This window comes from Octopus sinensis, linkage group LG16 (genome assembly GCF_006345805.1).
Source record: "Octopus sinensis linkage group LG16, ASM634580v1, whole genome shotgun sequence".
NCBI classification, from domain to species: domain Eukaryota; kingdom Metazoa; phylum Mollusca; class Cephalopoda; order Octopoda; family Octopodidae; genus Octopus; species Octopus sinensis.
This window is the reverse complement of record NC_043012.1, coordinates 14330800-14345387: the sequence shown is the minus strand read 5'-3', so window position 1 is coordinate 14345387 and position 14588 is coordinate 14330800. Positions and strand designations below refer to the sequence as shown.

The 14588-nt window shown below is 37.2% G+C and overlaps 1 protein-coding gene across 2 annotated transcripts in view; it reads right to left on the bottom strand.

Moving 5' to 3' along the window:
• Nucleotides 1–14588, bottom strand: part of LOC118766506 (protocadherin Fat 4-like) — a 362146-nt gene that overhangs the window by 212494 nt on the left and 135064 nt on the right. For both annotated transcript variants that reach the window (XM_036509891.1, XM_036509892.1), the window contains one exon: nt 3322–3412. In XM_036509891.1, coding sequence (XP_036365784.1) covers nt 3322–3412 — 91 coding nt within the window. The remainder of the gene's footprint in view (nt 1–3321; nt 3413–14588) is intronic.

Genomic DNA, 14588 nt, shown 5'->3' with positions numbered 1-14588 from the left:
GTACCGAAACATGATCATTAAAAAAAGCAATAAATTGATATTTGTAAGCTAATTAAATGAAAAATTATATACATGTCCGCAAATACTAATTTGAATTTTCCCTTGTTTGGAAATGAAAGAAAAACATGACGGCCGTTGTACGTGGGGCATTTTAAAGAAATTTAGAAACTATTTCTCAAACCTAATTTACATAATTACAGAAAAGCATGTTTCATTCTTGTTTGCATGTAAGAGATAACTAATGACTTGGTCCCTATTGAATAGACTAATCGTGGCTACCGCTCAGTTTACAGCGGATTTTGATTCTGGTATAAAGACTTACAAATAACATTTGGACAGCAAAATTTCTATAATTAAAACTTAATTAAAACTCAAGTGGCTCAATGTCAAGAATTTCGGTAATTAATTCATCAAAGGATGTACTAAATGTTATACACTAGAGTTCCTAATTGATAAAAAATTACTTTTACTTCTAACTTGGAGAAACAAAACAAATATTTTGAGCAAGTTGTTAGAGACCCACTCGGTGAAGAGAAATAATTTTAAGAAATTGACGACTGATATTTTCATATTAAATTCAGTCTTGAATGATGTTTGAAAAAATATAGTTCCTAATTCAATTCTTCATCTTTCTAGGGGGGGGGGGATAAACTTGACAATTGTTAACCCTTATAAAAGATACGAAGAATTGGATTTGAGGTAAGCAGCCGGCATCAGCATCAACATGTCTACACCGGCATCAACATTGCCGCCATCATCAACGCCACTATCACCACCGCGTCTTTCGCCACTACCACTATTACCACCACCGCAACGAACAACAACTATTACAACAAAAACAAGCATTTATGAAAATATATACATTGTCCAGAAGAAATGTAATAAAAACGTGAATCACTCGAAATAATTAGATTTTGCTTCAGAGATCATATATACGAGAATCTCTATGTAGAGGACCACCACGTTTTTGCTCGATTGGCAAGAAATAACTGTTACGATTGCAGAGGGAGGAGGTATGTTGGCAGCCTAGAAGTTAGATTGCCTTCTACACATTTTTGGATTTCATTTCCCTGGGGGGAATCTCACTAAATGCTTTCAACTCTAGCCTTGAGTTTTCCTGTACTGTGTTCAGCTATACCGTACAAACACACAGACACACACACATACATACACGTGTGCACACACGCGTGTGTGTGTATTTGTATCTGTTCAACTGAACAGATCATTTACTCAAAGCCTAAGATTGCTTGGAGACACTAGACGTCTTATAAAATCCTGCCTCGACATGTATATCGAGAAACTGTTAGTTGGTCGCATCTTTATACTGTGTATAATAAATGATATTTATCTCTTACTGGATGGAGTACTTCTTGTTAATCTTATCTTAACGGAACAGTAAACTCTCTCTCTCCCTCTCTCTCTCTATCTGTTTGTTGCCTGTCTATCTATCTGTATACAAGGTACGTTCCAGGTCTAAGACATGTTTTTTAGGAGAGACAGTTATTACTCGAGAATTATCTATCTATCTATCTATCTATCTATCTATCTATCTATCTATCTATCTATCTATCTATCTATCTATCTATCTATCTATCTATCTATCTCTCTCTCTCTCTCTCTCTCTCTATCTATATATCTAATCATCTATCTATATATATACGAGCTACATCCCAAGTTGAAGACATTTTTATTAGGAGAGGCAGTTATAACACGAGCATTATTCTTTCTCGACCGCACTCCACTCATAGTGAGCCATGGGATTATGCTCGAGGGGATTATGAAGCCAGAAATTGGGAATGGGGAAATCGTAGAAATTCTCCGACAACCACGTCTCAGACTTTCCAGAGGGATGGCAAGTGGGCAAATCCTGCTGCCACGCATATCACCTTCTAGCTGCAACTTTCTCCAGCTAGGGTTTGATCATAGCCCTCAACAGTTTCTTATTTCTTTATTGTCCACAAAGGGCTAAACATAGAGGGGACAAACAAGGACAGACAAACGGATTAAGTCGATTACGTCGACCCAAGTGTGTAACTGGTACTTAATTTATCAACCCCGAAAGGATGAAAGGCAAAGCCGACCTCGGCGGAATTTGAACTCAGAACGTAACGGCAGATGAAGTACCCATTTCTATATTGCCCACAAGGGGCTAAACATAGAGGGGACAAACAAGGACAGACAAAACGGATTAAGCCGATTATATCGACCCCAGTGCGTAACTGGTACTTATTTAATCGACCTCGAAAGGATGAAAGGCAAAGTCGGCTGAATTTGAACTCAGAACGTAACGGCAGACGAAATACCGCTAAGCATTTCGTCCGGAGTGTTAACGACTCTGCTAGTTCGCCGCCTCCAACAGTCTTCAACAGTTTCATTTGGCCAACCGTATTGAGGCTAAAACCCTGTCCAAATTTGTAGCGCTGAACTCCGACGTCCAGACACAGTTTGAACACCTAGTGTGTCCCTTACTGCAGGGTACGGCTTCGTATGTCCGCGTTGCAGCCGTTCATGTCACATCTTAGAGCCTTTACTGTGTTTATAAAATATTGTGCCACAGTTATGATGTGGGGATTCTGATATCCTGCACAAAACATCCTGATATTAACTATTTTCCAATATTCAGATGGCTCCCAGTTCTCCAACATTTTCTCAACTTCAAACTTAAACTTGATACTCTCCAACGCCGTTGATTTTTGAGGAATGCATGCAACTAATCTCGAAAAACAGATATTAAATTTAGCTCATACCCCCTGTACAATATTTGTTGTTTATCAAAATAATGGCAGAATTTTTAGCCGCTCAGGTAAAATATTTAGTGTCATTTCGTCCAACTTTATTTTCTGAATTCGAATTTCGCTGCAGTCGATTTTGCCTTTCATCTTTTCGCGGTCAAAAAAGTATGTACCAGTTAGACACTGAGGTCGTTGTAATCGTCTTACCCACTCCCTTGAACTTGCTGGCCTTGTGCCAAAATTTGAAACCAATATTAATTAAATTGATTTTTTTTTTATCGTAGTCTAGTTTCGATATCAAGAATATCAGCAATATGCCGATCGAAGTGGAAGGCTGTATTTGATCAACCTCATCTGTTAGAAAGAGCAGCCAATCCCTCATCCTTTAGATCCGGACATCTTATGATATGAAGAACACATTGAACAATGTACTTTTAGATAACTGTTTGAATTAACAAAGAGATAATCATGATTGTCACGTTTTGATGATAAATCTGCTGTAGTAGGTTTAATCAAGACAAAACATGCACAACACTAATATTTCCGGTGTATGTCAATCAAATAGTAAAAAAATAAAAATGCTATTTACCGTCAGTAATTACATATTTAATCGGAGATTTCTTCACTGGATCCTTATCTTCCGCCTTCATTTTTGGTGTTACGTCAACGCATTCATCTTTCTACAAGAAATATAAAACTGAAGTTATGAGACACTGTACATTGCTTGCGCACACGCACACATACACACACTCACACAAATACACACACATACTCGCACACACACATTCACATACACCCCTTTTACATACACAAACATATATTTACACAGAGTTGAAACGCTGTTCGATTTATTTTTTCAGCGTACAATTTTCATCATCCCACTACAAAGTATGACATCACCTCTTCCTTCCTTATTTATCTATCACCCCTTCCCTTCTCATTCATAAACACGAGAGTATTATTATGGTAGATTATCTCCGGAACCATAGGAGCTATGAAAAAATACGAAGCCCAGCAACACCCCCGGATTATTCTACGCATCTGTGTAATTTTTTGCGCAATTCCATCCAGCCGTTTGACCGTGAATCGTAAGACAAGAAAGAATCGCCCATGTCAAATTTATATGTATAGATAAATAAATTTTCTAAAATGTTATGAATTATTCACAAAAGTGTCTTGAAAAGCAAAATGCCATGCCTGAACATTTTGGTGAGAAATTTTCAAATTGTGTGTATTGTGCAATCATTCTGATAATTAAAGAAAATGAAACAGTTGCAGCATTTCTCTACTGCAAGGACTTTCACTACTATTCAAATTTTAGATCTTGCCATCTATTCCACATTGGCAAAACGTCTACGCTCAATAGTTACAGGTACAAATAGACAACAGAAATATCTGCTAGAATTAAATATATTCTTACAGAAACAAAAATACCCCAAAGTTTACTAAATTCTACCATAACCGAAATAAAAGAAATCTCTATCTCTGTCTTATGCAGAAACATTCACAGTGAGGGCGAAAACAAAATCATAAACATAAATATTCCATTTTTAGTCATCCCTAATTCTTGAAATCGCAACTTCTAACATTCGGCCAAACGATACATCCTAGTTCTACATCAATCGTCAAATCGATGAATAATTTAAGAATCACAAATTCCCGCCAGCCGAAGAAGATGCCAAATCATAAAAGATTCCTTACAAAGGTGAGATTCACATCGGAGAAAGAAATGATGCAGGTAGCAAACGATAGAAACCCTTGTTGATGGACGAGTGAAATAAGTGAAGAATGAGGAACTAAAGCGATTCAAGAATGGGAAGAAACTGAAAGAGAATGCAAACATGAATTACAAAAAAATAAGTAAATAAAATAATAATAAAAGAATATTTTCTAGTGCTTCGCATGTCCATAGTGCTGAGAAAAAGAATCAAAACTAACCAAATGTGTGAAAGTGCACGAGCAGCACATTAAAGGTTCTTCTCACAGACAGGTCGTGAATATCGAGACGTTTGTGAAATGGAAAAATATTCTCTTTGTTTCAAAATAAATTACGAAAATGATTAACTTCGAAAGGCCGTAAGGCAAAAGAAAAATACCTTATAATAATTCTTACTTCAATACTAAATCAGAAATAGAGAGTAATATTACCGAAAACAACTTTTCTATCCTGGTTAGACCTGAAAAAGTTGAACATCGAAAGCTCAAAATACACGTAATATGAAAATTTATTTCCCACATTTCGTTCCACGCTGTTTTTCAAAATACATCAAAACTGTTAACTTTTACACACACACATACACACAGGGAAGAATACATGAATAAATGCACATTTATATATATATATATATATATATAACCAACTTATAAACAAGGGCAAAAGAAGAAAAAATTTCTAATGCCAAATATGCCGAAAATAGACACCTCATCAATAACCATATAATCTATCACTATAAGTACGTGTCTCGAAGAAAGCCGTCAGAAATTTCTAAAAAAATTCCGTTATTACCATATCGGACCCGATTTCAGAGTTAATTAATAAGAACCTTCTCTTCATCAGTGATAAATGCGGCAAAGGAATAAATGAAATACTTACTTATACCCATGGAAGAAGCAAACACTAAGTCATGAGCAAAATGAAGTACCCCAAATATATCCAAAATAGAAATTCTCCAGCACACCCTGAGACACGTGCGATTCGAACTGATAACTCTCACTGAGTGAGAGAGTCCGGAAGTGAACGCTATTAAACTTACATCTAATATAGGAAAAAATTTTTCGAAAAAAATTCTATCAATGGCGAGTATATTAAAAAAATACCTTTAAAGGTTAAATTTATAAACAACTTATAAAGTTTTTACTTTCTTGTTCTCACTGTCCTGTTCTGGTTACATTTTTCACTCTCCGCAAAAAATCCCAAATTTTCTTTAATTTGCTTTGCGGGAAGGACTGTTTCAACGAAGTCGCGTATTGTCCTTGCCTCTGAGAAGGGGAGTAGATGAAACAGGGACAACTTATGAAAGGGAATATTCTTTATGTTGTCTGTCTCGTTTCTCAGTTTGTTTTTTTCTTTGTTCGAAAAAAAGTTCGTTTTCTATGTTTTTGTTTTTATGTTTTCGTTTCTCATTGTGTTCAACGTTTTTTATGTCCTCTACCCATATATGCATGTATACATACATATATATGTAGTTATGTAAATATATGTATGTATATATGCCTATATTTATGTATTATTTATATATATATATATATATATATATATATATATATATGTTAACAAAGGGTAAAATTAATTAATTAAGAAGTAATCAATAATTTCACCAAGTAGAATTCGGTATGAAAAAAGGACCGTTTCACGGCAAACTTAAGTAATGCTAATAAAAGGGTTCAGCAAAGATTTGCCTCACCACACACCAAAGTTTAGAAATAGGAGCCAAAAATCTTAGCTATTTCTTCTACTTTAAAAAGGGTCTTCCAGAGAAACCAAAATACTTGAAGGTTATTCACACAGGCAGAGAGTAAAGCAACGAAAAGCAATCAATATCTGGTCGTCCATGGACGCGCGTTTCTGAATTAGGTTTTTCATAAAGAATATAAAAAAATATACTTTACTAACCATATTCTTCATCAGCATGGTTTTCCACGATAATTCGAAGGTACTTTCCACCTAACGGCATTAGACCACTTAAGTTTGCCGTGAAACGGTCCTATTTTCATACCGAATTCTACTTGGTGAAATTATTGATTACTTCTTAATTAACTAATTTATTATTGATAACAGAATTTTCTCCCTGAGAACAAACTGCAGATTTTTTTCTGTAGTATTTTACTTGAAGACCCACGTGGAAGGACAGGGGATGCTAAGCGAAGCTCATTTATATTTTGAATTTAGCGGTGCTAAAATTGAACATGAGTGGTCTAATGCCGTTAGGTGGAAAGATTCGTTCAACTATTCTAGTACCTTCGAATTATCGTGGAAAACCATGCTGATGAAGAATATGGTTAGTAAAGTATATTTTTTAAATATTCTTTATGAAAAACCTAATTCAGAAACGCGATCCATGGACGACCAGATATTGATTGATTATCGTTGCTTTACTCTCTGCCTGTGTGAATAACCTTCAAGTATTTTGGTTTCTCTGGAAGACCCTTTTTAAAGTAGAAGAAATAGCTAAGATTTTTGGCTGCTATTTCTAAACTTCGGTGTGTGGTGAGGCAAATCTTTGCTGAACCCTTTTATTAGTATAAATATGTATATATATATATATATATATATATTATATATATATATATATATATATATATATATACACTTAAAAAATATAGAAATATAGCAAAATTTTAGAAATTATTCTACCAGTAGCCTAGCATATATAAAAAGTCAATAGACAACATATTTTTCATATAAAATTAGTGTACATTTAAACACAAAAAGAGGTGACACTTAACAGGCCATTTGAATGCTAGAAGGAACAGTCAAAACGCCCAAAACCAGGGTTAAGAGCAATTTCGAAGGGAATGAAACGTAAAAACTTTTACCATGTTTTACAGCCAGACCTTATTTCGAATTTTAGCAAATGAAATAATTTGCTAGGCGAAGTTCTCGTCAGTGGTTGTGCCCAACATTAAAGTTCGAAACCTAGGTCCGGCTGTAAAACATGATAAAAGTTTCTATTTTTCATTCCCTTCGAAATTGCTTGTCATTTTGGCCGTTTTGACTGCTCCTTCTATCATATAAAGCGGCCTGTTATGGGTCATCTCTTTTGGTGTTTAAATGTACACTATATATATATATATTATATATATATATATATATATATATATATATATATATATATATACACATATATATGTATATATGTATGTATGTATGTATGTATGTATGTATGTATGTATGTATGTATGTATGTACGTACGTATGCATATGTATTCAACGTCTGAGAAAGCAGTTGGTTATCAACATGTGTTCATCATATAATCTAATCAATATATTGATCGGGCTATATATTTTTTGTGTGGGATGGTGCTTTCGTGTTTATTAGTAATAACGTTGGCTAGAGGGTGGATTATATAATTTTATTGAAAAAACAAACTTCGCCGCAAGGGCGAAGATAACGATGTTATTTATCGGTTGATGGGGCTGTTGTTTAAATATATCTTTATATTGACTTTATTAGCATCAACAAAAATCAAATGCCTCTATGTAATATTTTGTTGATTGTTGAATAGATTTAGAAGGGTACAAAGGGAAAGGAGTTGGTGAAATATACACAAAGGAAAAAAAATCACAGTTTGCAATTATTTAGTCTCCGTTTCGCTGATATATAAACAATTCAACTTTGTTTCCCATTTCAAACGAAAAAAAAATTACTCTATTCAACTAAATTAGATTAAATATATATGCAAATATTTGAGGTTCTGGAGTAAATTGATTGATATTTTATGAATGATTTAGAAACCAACTGTCACGAGAAGAAAATATATATATATTAATATAATATAAAATGATAATCTAGTGATAGAGGAGAGTATGCTTTTGAGGGGATAATCTACGTTTTAATTTTTTGATTCGGGAGAATTGAAATTTTCATAAAAGCAAAATAAATTGGTGAGTTGAGCGAAGTTTATTTCTCTCTCTTTCCATTCACCCCTCTCTCTCTCTCTCTCTCTCTCTCTCTCTCTCATATATATACACATGGACACACGCACTCCCACACATACTTATAGCTGTAAAGCTATATAAGCAAGACAAATGAGCGGAATTCGTTCGTAGCACTTGTTAAATTAATTACACATATATGAGCACACATATGCAAATCCATACACACTCATACACACACGCATACATATGCATCTTCTTATTCCTGAACATGCTCTTATTCGACCTTATCCGTCCAAGATGCATAAAAATATTCCAGCTGTTTCATTGCAAAATTATTCGCCAAATGAAGGAGGCAAGCTTATAGAATTCTCAATATCCTAGAAGAATTGATTTTGAATTAAGTTAAGTTAAGTTAATTTTTTGGCTCAAAAAGCAAAAAGCAAGGCCATGTAGGGGGACATGGAGTTATGTACAGGGAGGGTGTTCATGCAAAGAGTTCAGGCCATTTCTGGTCAAGAGAGACTTTGACCCGAGCGGTCGTCAGCATCTTCACTATCTCGTCCGGCAGCTTATTCCACGGATCCGCAATCCGGACGGAGAAAGCTCCTCACCTTCGATTGAGATGAAATCGTCGCAGATAGAGCTTTTCGGAGTGACCCCGCAGCCGACGCTCTGGAGCAGGATTGAAGAACAGCTCTTTCGAGAGGTTACACTTTCCACTTATGATGTTATGAGCAAGAATGAGATCACCACGGCGTTGTCGTTTTTCTAGAGAGACGATTAGCTTTCTGAGTTAAAATGATGTTCGTGTCAAGTTTTCCTTTAATTCTTTCGAATTTGATTAAATAAAGTACCATTCACATACTCTCTCTCTCTCTCTCTTTACTCTTTTCCTTGTTTCAGTCATTTGACTGCGGCCATGCTGGAGCACCGCCTTTAGTCGAGCAAGTCGACCCCGGGACTTATTCTTTGTAAGCCCAGTACTTATTCTATCGGTCTCTTTTGCCGAACCGCTAAGTGACGGGGACGTGAACACACCAGCATCGGTTGTCAAGCTATGCTAGGGGGACAAACACAGACACACAAACATATACACACACACTTATATATATATATATATATATATATACATATATACGACGGGCTTCTTTCAGTTTCCGTCTACTAAATCCACTCACAAGGCATTGGTCGGCCCGGGGCTATAGCAGAAGACACTTGCCCCAGATGCCGCGCAGTGGGACTGAACCCGGAACCATGTGGTTGGTTAGCAAGCTACTTACCACACAGCCACTCCTGCGCCATAGTGAGGTTTATGTTACAGATTTATTCTCTTTCCTCAGATTTCTGCCCTCGAACGTAAATGAGAAACAATTATGGAACAAAGTTTATGTTTTGCTTATAATATACATATATTTGAAAATGTGTGAGATCTTTGGTAAGGAAAGAAAGGATTTCATTGGTAATTCTAATCAGTTTATTTATTATTTTTTGATTTGATATAAATTTTATTTATAAATATATATAACAGGCGTAGGAGTGGCTGTGTGGTAAGTAGTTTGTTTACCAACCACATGGTTCCGGGTTCATTCCCACTGCGTGGCACCTTGGGCAAGTGCCTTCTACTATAGCCTTGGGCCGACCAAGGCCTTGTGAGTGGATTTGGTAGACGGAAACTGAAAGAAGCCCGTCGTATATATGTATGTATATATATATATATATATATATATATATATATATGTGTGTGTGTGTGTGTATGTCTGTGTATATGTTTCTGTGTCTGCGTTTGTCCCCCCAACATCGCTTGATAACCGGTGTGTTTACGTCCCCGTAACTTAGCGGTTTGGCAAAAGAGTACTAGGCTTACAAAGAATAAGTCCTGGTGTCGATTTGCGGTGCTCCAGCATGGCTGCAGTCAAATGACCGAAACAAGTAAAAAAAATATATAATCTTAATATATATACATATATATATAATCTTAATGTATATACATATATATATATATATATATATATGTATGTGTGTGTATATGTTTGTGTGTCTGTGTTTGCCCCTATAGCATTGCTTGACAACCGATGCTGGTGTGTTTACGTCCCCGACACTTAGCGGTTCGGCAAAAGAGACCGATAGAATAAGTATTGGGCTTACAAAGAATGAGTCCCGGGGCCGATATGTAAGAAACAGCTGAATGTTTCACTGATGTAATGAGTCCCGGGGTCGATTTGCTCGACTAAAAGCGGTGCTCCAGCATGGCCGCAGTCAAATGACTGAAACAAGTAAAAGAGTAAAAAGAGTAATATAAATTTAGTATAATATAATAGAAATCTTACACTTTAGTTCATAGATTTATTAAGTTCTTTGTGAATTTGGGTGGGGAGATTTTTTAAAAACATTCCTTGTTAACTTTTCAGTAGAACTTTCTCGCATTTTGAAGATTTGGTTTGCTGGTATATATATATATATATATATATATACATATATATATATATACACCTCCCGTATAAATATTTCTGTGGTTTAAACCATTAAATTCAATCCCGTCTCTCTCTTTCGTTGTTTCTATCTAGGAATCTATGTATTTATCTATCCATATACATGTGCATACATATTCATATATTCAAACACAGGCACGCACATTCAAGTAAATACAGGTAATTTACATAGTATTTTATTAATTAATTATAAAAAAACAGGCATATCACTTGTTGTGTAGTTCCTCAAGCGAATCCGTGCGATGTAGCTGATGATGATCAGGAACTTTTGTTAAGCGCCATATACAGTAAAAATATCCCGAGGAAGCAATCAATTCCAATCTCGACTGTTGTATTATTGCCTTAGGTTGTGCTGCATAGATGTACGTTGAGTGGGTGAAAGACTATAAAAGCCATGTAGACTGCAAATACAACGAAGCAGTGGACTTTGGGGCAACTGCAGCATTGGGGCAAACAAAATCCAGTGCAACTGTGTGCTAAAATACCTTAACTGATTGCCGGTAGGTTTTGTGAATCAGCTGAATGTTGATTCGAGTGGTGCTCTCTGGGATGTAGTTTTCTTTGAGTAACAGTATCATTATGCCATATACATGATCACCACCCCTAAGCACCATTTCTTTGAGTTTATAAAGGATAATGTAAAATTAGAGGTGAAATATTATTTTCTGGCTTGATTGAAAGGACCAGATTGTGAACTGAATATTTGGTGCTGTCTTTATAAGTAATTTACCATTCGAGATTATCAGAAATTTTATGGTATACAATTTCCATTCGTGCTCCGTTTACGAATAGAGGAAGGGATGGATAAAGTTGTTCTTGATGTAAGTATTACTCCTTTATATTCCTGAGGTTGACTACGTAATTTTTTTCCATTGAAGCAGTGAAGTTGAGTGACTCGATATTTTTGCTCCAATCAATGACAACTGACGAGTACTATAAGATGAGTATCTTAGTAAAGTGGGAGGCATTCATATGTAAGAAACAGCTGAATGTTTCACTGATGTATAAAGTTAATATTTCTTTCCAAAGATCTCTTTAACAACCACAACAGATTGGTGATGTGAGGCGATTGAAAGCAGCACTTTTGTGCATTTGGCAAAATGATATTTCTTCTAGCATATTGATTCTAAGATCCTGTTTCTGTTTATTTGTAAAGTAAAATGGCTTCTTTCGATGAAGTAATTTCGATGTTTAAACTTTTCAAGCTGTTCTTCCAATAAAGGATTTAATAAGATAAGCGCATTTCCATTCTAGATAGGAAATATACAATGTTTTTCTTCCAATAGTCAATATTTTAGAGTATTTCTAAAATCTTACAATCCTTTCTACTTATGATTTTCTTTCTCTCTCTCTATTCTTTCTCTTTTTCCCCATATACACTTACTCACACATACACATGATTGCGCATATTAATGAGTGAACGTAGTTCAAAGTTGTCATAAGTCTGTTCACTTATTTATAAATTCGCATATGTTGCAAACATGTGCAAATACAGACTCTGTCTACCTCCTCTTCTTTCTCTCTTTTTTCCCAGTCCGTTCGTCCGTCTACCTGCCTGTCTGTCTGTCTGTCTCTGTCTCTGTCACTCTCTCTCTCTCTCTCTCTCTCTGTCTATCTTGTCCCGGCTCTACCATCACCAAACTGGAACGCATACTCTTCCGCTTCTTGTGGAAAGGAAGAGCTCCGGTGGTTAGGCGATCCATTTGCTGTCAACACCCGCTGAATGGAGGATAGGCATGCCGTGGTTGATGATGCGCAGACATGCGCTGAGACTGCCACATCTCCGGCGCTTCATAGACGATAGTGAACAGGTGTGGTCGCCGTTTGTGCGGCGCGCTTTCCCGCAGCTCGTCTCCTTGGTCGAACTGCAGTTGTGGATCAAACAGAGACCGATGCTAGGCGAATCGCACCGCGAGTGTCGCGTTGCTCTCAAGCAACTCTGCTGTCCGGGACCAAACTTATGCGACTTCATTACAACAAAGGCGTTCTATAGAGGATTAGTGGAGGGAAGGTGCGACGACGATCTCGGGCACAATCTGGGCGTCGACGAGGAACCACTGACCCGCCTGTTCAGGACAACTTTCGGGCCGGGACCTATGGACAATCACCAAAGACCCCTCGCCTGGCAGTGCTATCAAGAAGCATTACCTGTTGGGGATAAACTCTACAGGCACGGTTCGAGACACACCGGACCGACTTGCTCGAGATGCGGTCAGAGCGACGAAACCGTTCTGCACGCACTCGTGCAGTGTCCAACCATTTCGGACCTATGGGCATGTTGAACGGCTGCTGCCACGTGTAGGACGAGTCCACCTGTCGGCCGAGTCTATCTTGGAAATTGCCCCGCCACCTTCCCTCACCAGAGAAGGCAAGGCAGTCTTCATCGTACCGGTGGCCATGGTGAAAGAATGTGTGTAGTGGACTCGGGCGAAAGGATTTGAGACGAACACTTACCCCTGTGGCCAATCGCACATCATCATTTTCAAATACCACTTGAAAAGGAAGGTGAGAATGGAGAGGCAGGTTTTGTCTCGTGAAAGTTTCAAAAAATGGTAGGTGAATGTTGCAAAGATGGTGCGTGTGAGTGATAAAACCACTTTGAGTATGATCCTGTAAATCAGAGAGAGAGAGAGAGAGAGAGAGAGAGAGAGAGAGAGAGAGAGACGAGAGGAGAGGAGAGAGAGAGAGAGAGAGAGAGAGAGAGAGAGAGAGAGAGAGAGAAAGCGAGAGAGAGAAAGCGAGAGAGAGAAAGCGAGAGAGAGATCGGGAGGGAGAGGGAGAGAGAGCACTTTGCTCTCATGTGTTTATTCCCTCCCTGCCTGAGGTTACCGTGGTCTTTTCTTTCCAAGGATAAACCTAATCTTGCTTTTTACACTTTTTAAATTCTTCTGTGATACAAGATCCCTTTTGATCGCTTTTTTCACCCCCGATCCCTTTTGATCGGAATTTTACTTGTTTTCTTCATTTTCCCCTTTTCTTTTTCATTTTCGAAAAGAAAAGCTCTATATTTCTACAGTGATACACGATCCCTTTTGATCGCCTTTTTTTCCTTCTCGACCGCTTTTGATCGGAATTTGACTTTTTTTCCTCTTGTTTTCCACTTTTTCTTTTTCATTTTCGAATAGAAAATCTCTAAATTTGCCTGCCTGCCTACCTGCCTGCCTGCCTGCCTGCCCGCCCGCCCGCCCGCCCGCCCGCCCTTCCGTCCGTCCGTCCGTCCGTCCGTCCGTCCGTCCGTCCGTCCGTCCGTCCGTCCATCCATCCATCCATCCATCCATCCATCTATCCATCTATCTATCTATCTATCTATCTATCTATCTATCTGAAACAAATGAGGAGCATAAAGAGAGATCATTCTACTGTTTGATTTATTTTCATATTTTCCTTATATCATCTTGCTACGGAGGAAATGTAGCTCAACTTCGCAGTAGCCACAGCCACGCATCTGATTACAATTTCGGTTGTTACAGTTTCATATATAGTGACAGTACTACATCTGAGATTTTATAGAAAGTTGAATGGAAATTTTAACTCCGATAAACTTAGGTGGTAAATGGACACCTGTCATAGTTATCCGGGACACCTCGAAGTGTGACGGCCACCTCCTTGGTTGCAGGGAGGTTTATAAAATCTTTGATTTTATATTTTTGCTCAATTTTTCTAGCTCGTCTCGTCTTAACATTTAATCTTCTAGCAAGTTCATCGAGAACTAATACATCCACATCCCTTTTTGTATTGCAACTGTCCACTTAGGAGGTCTGTTTACAC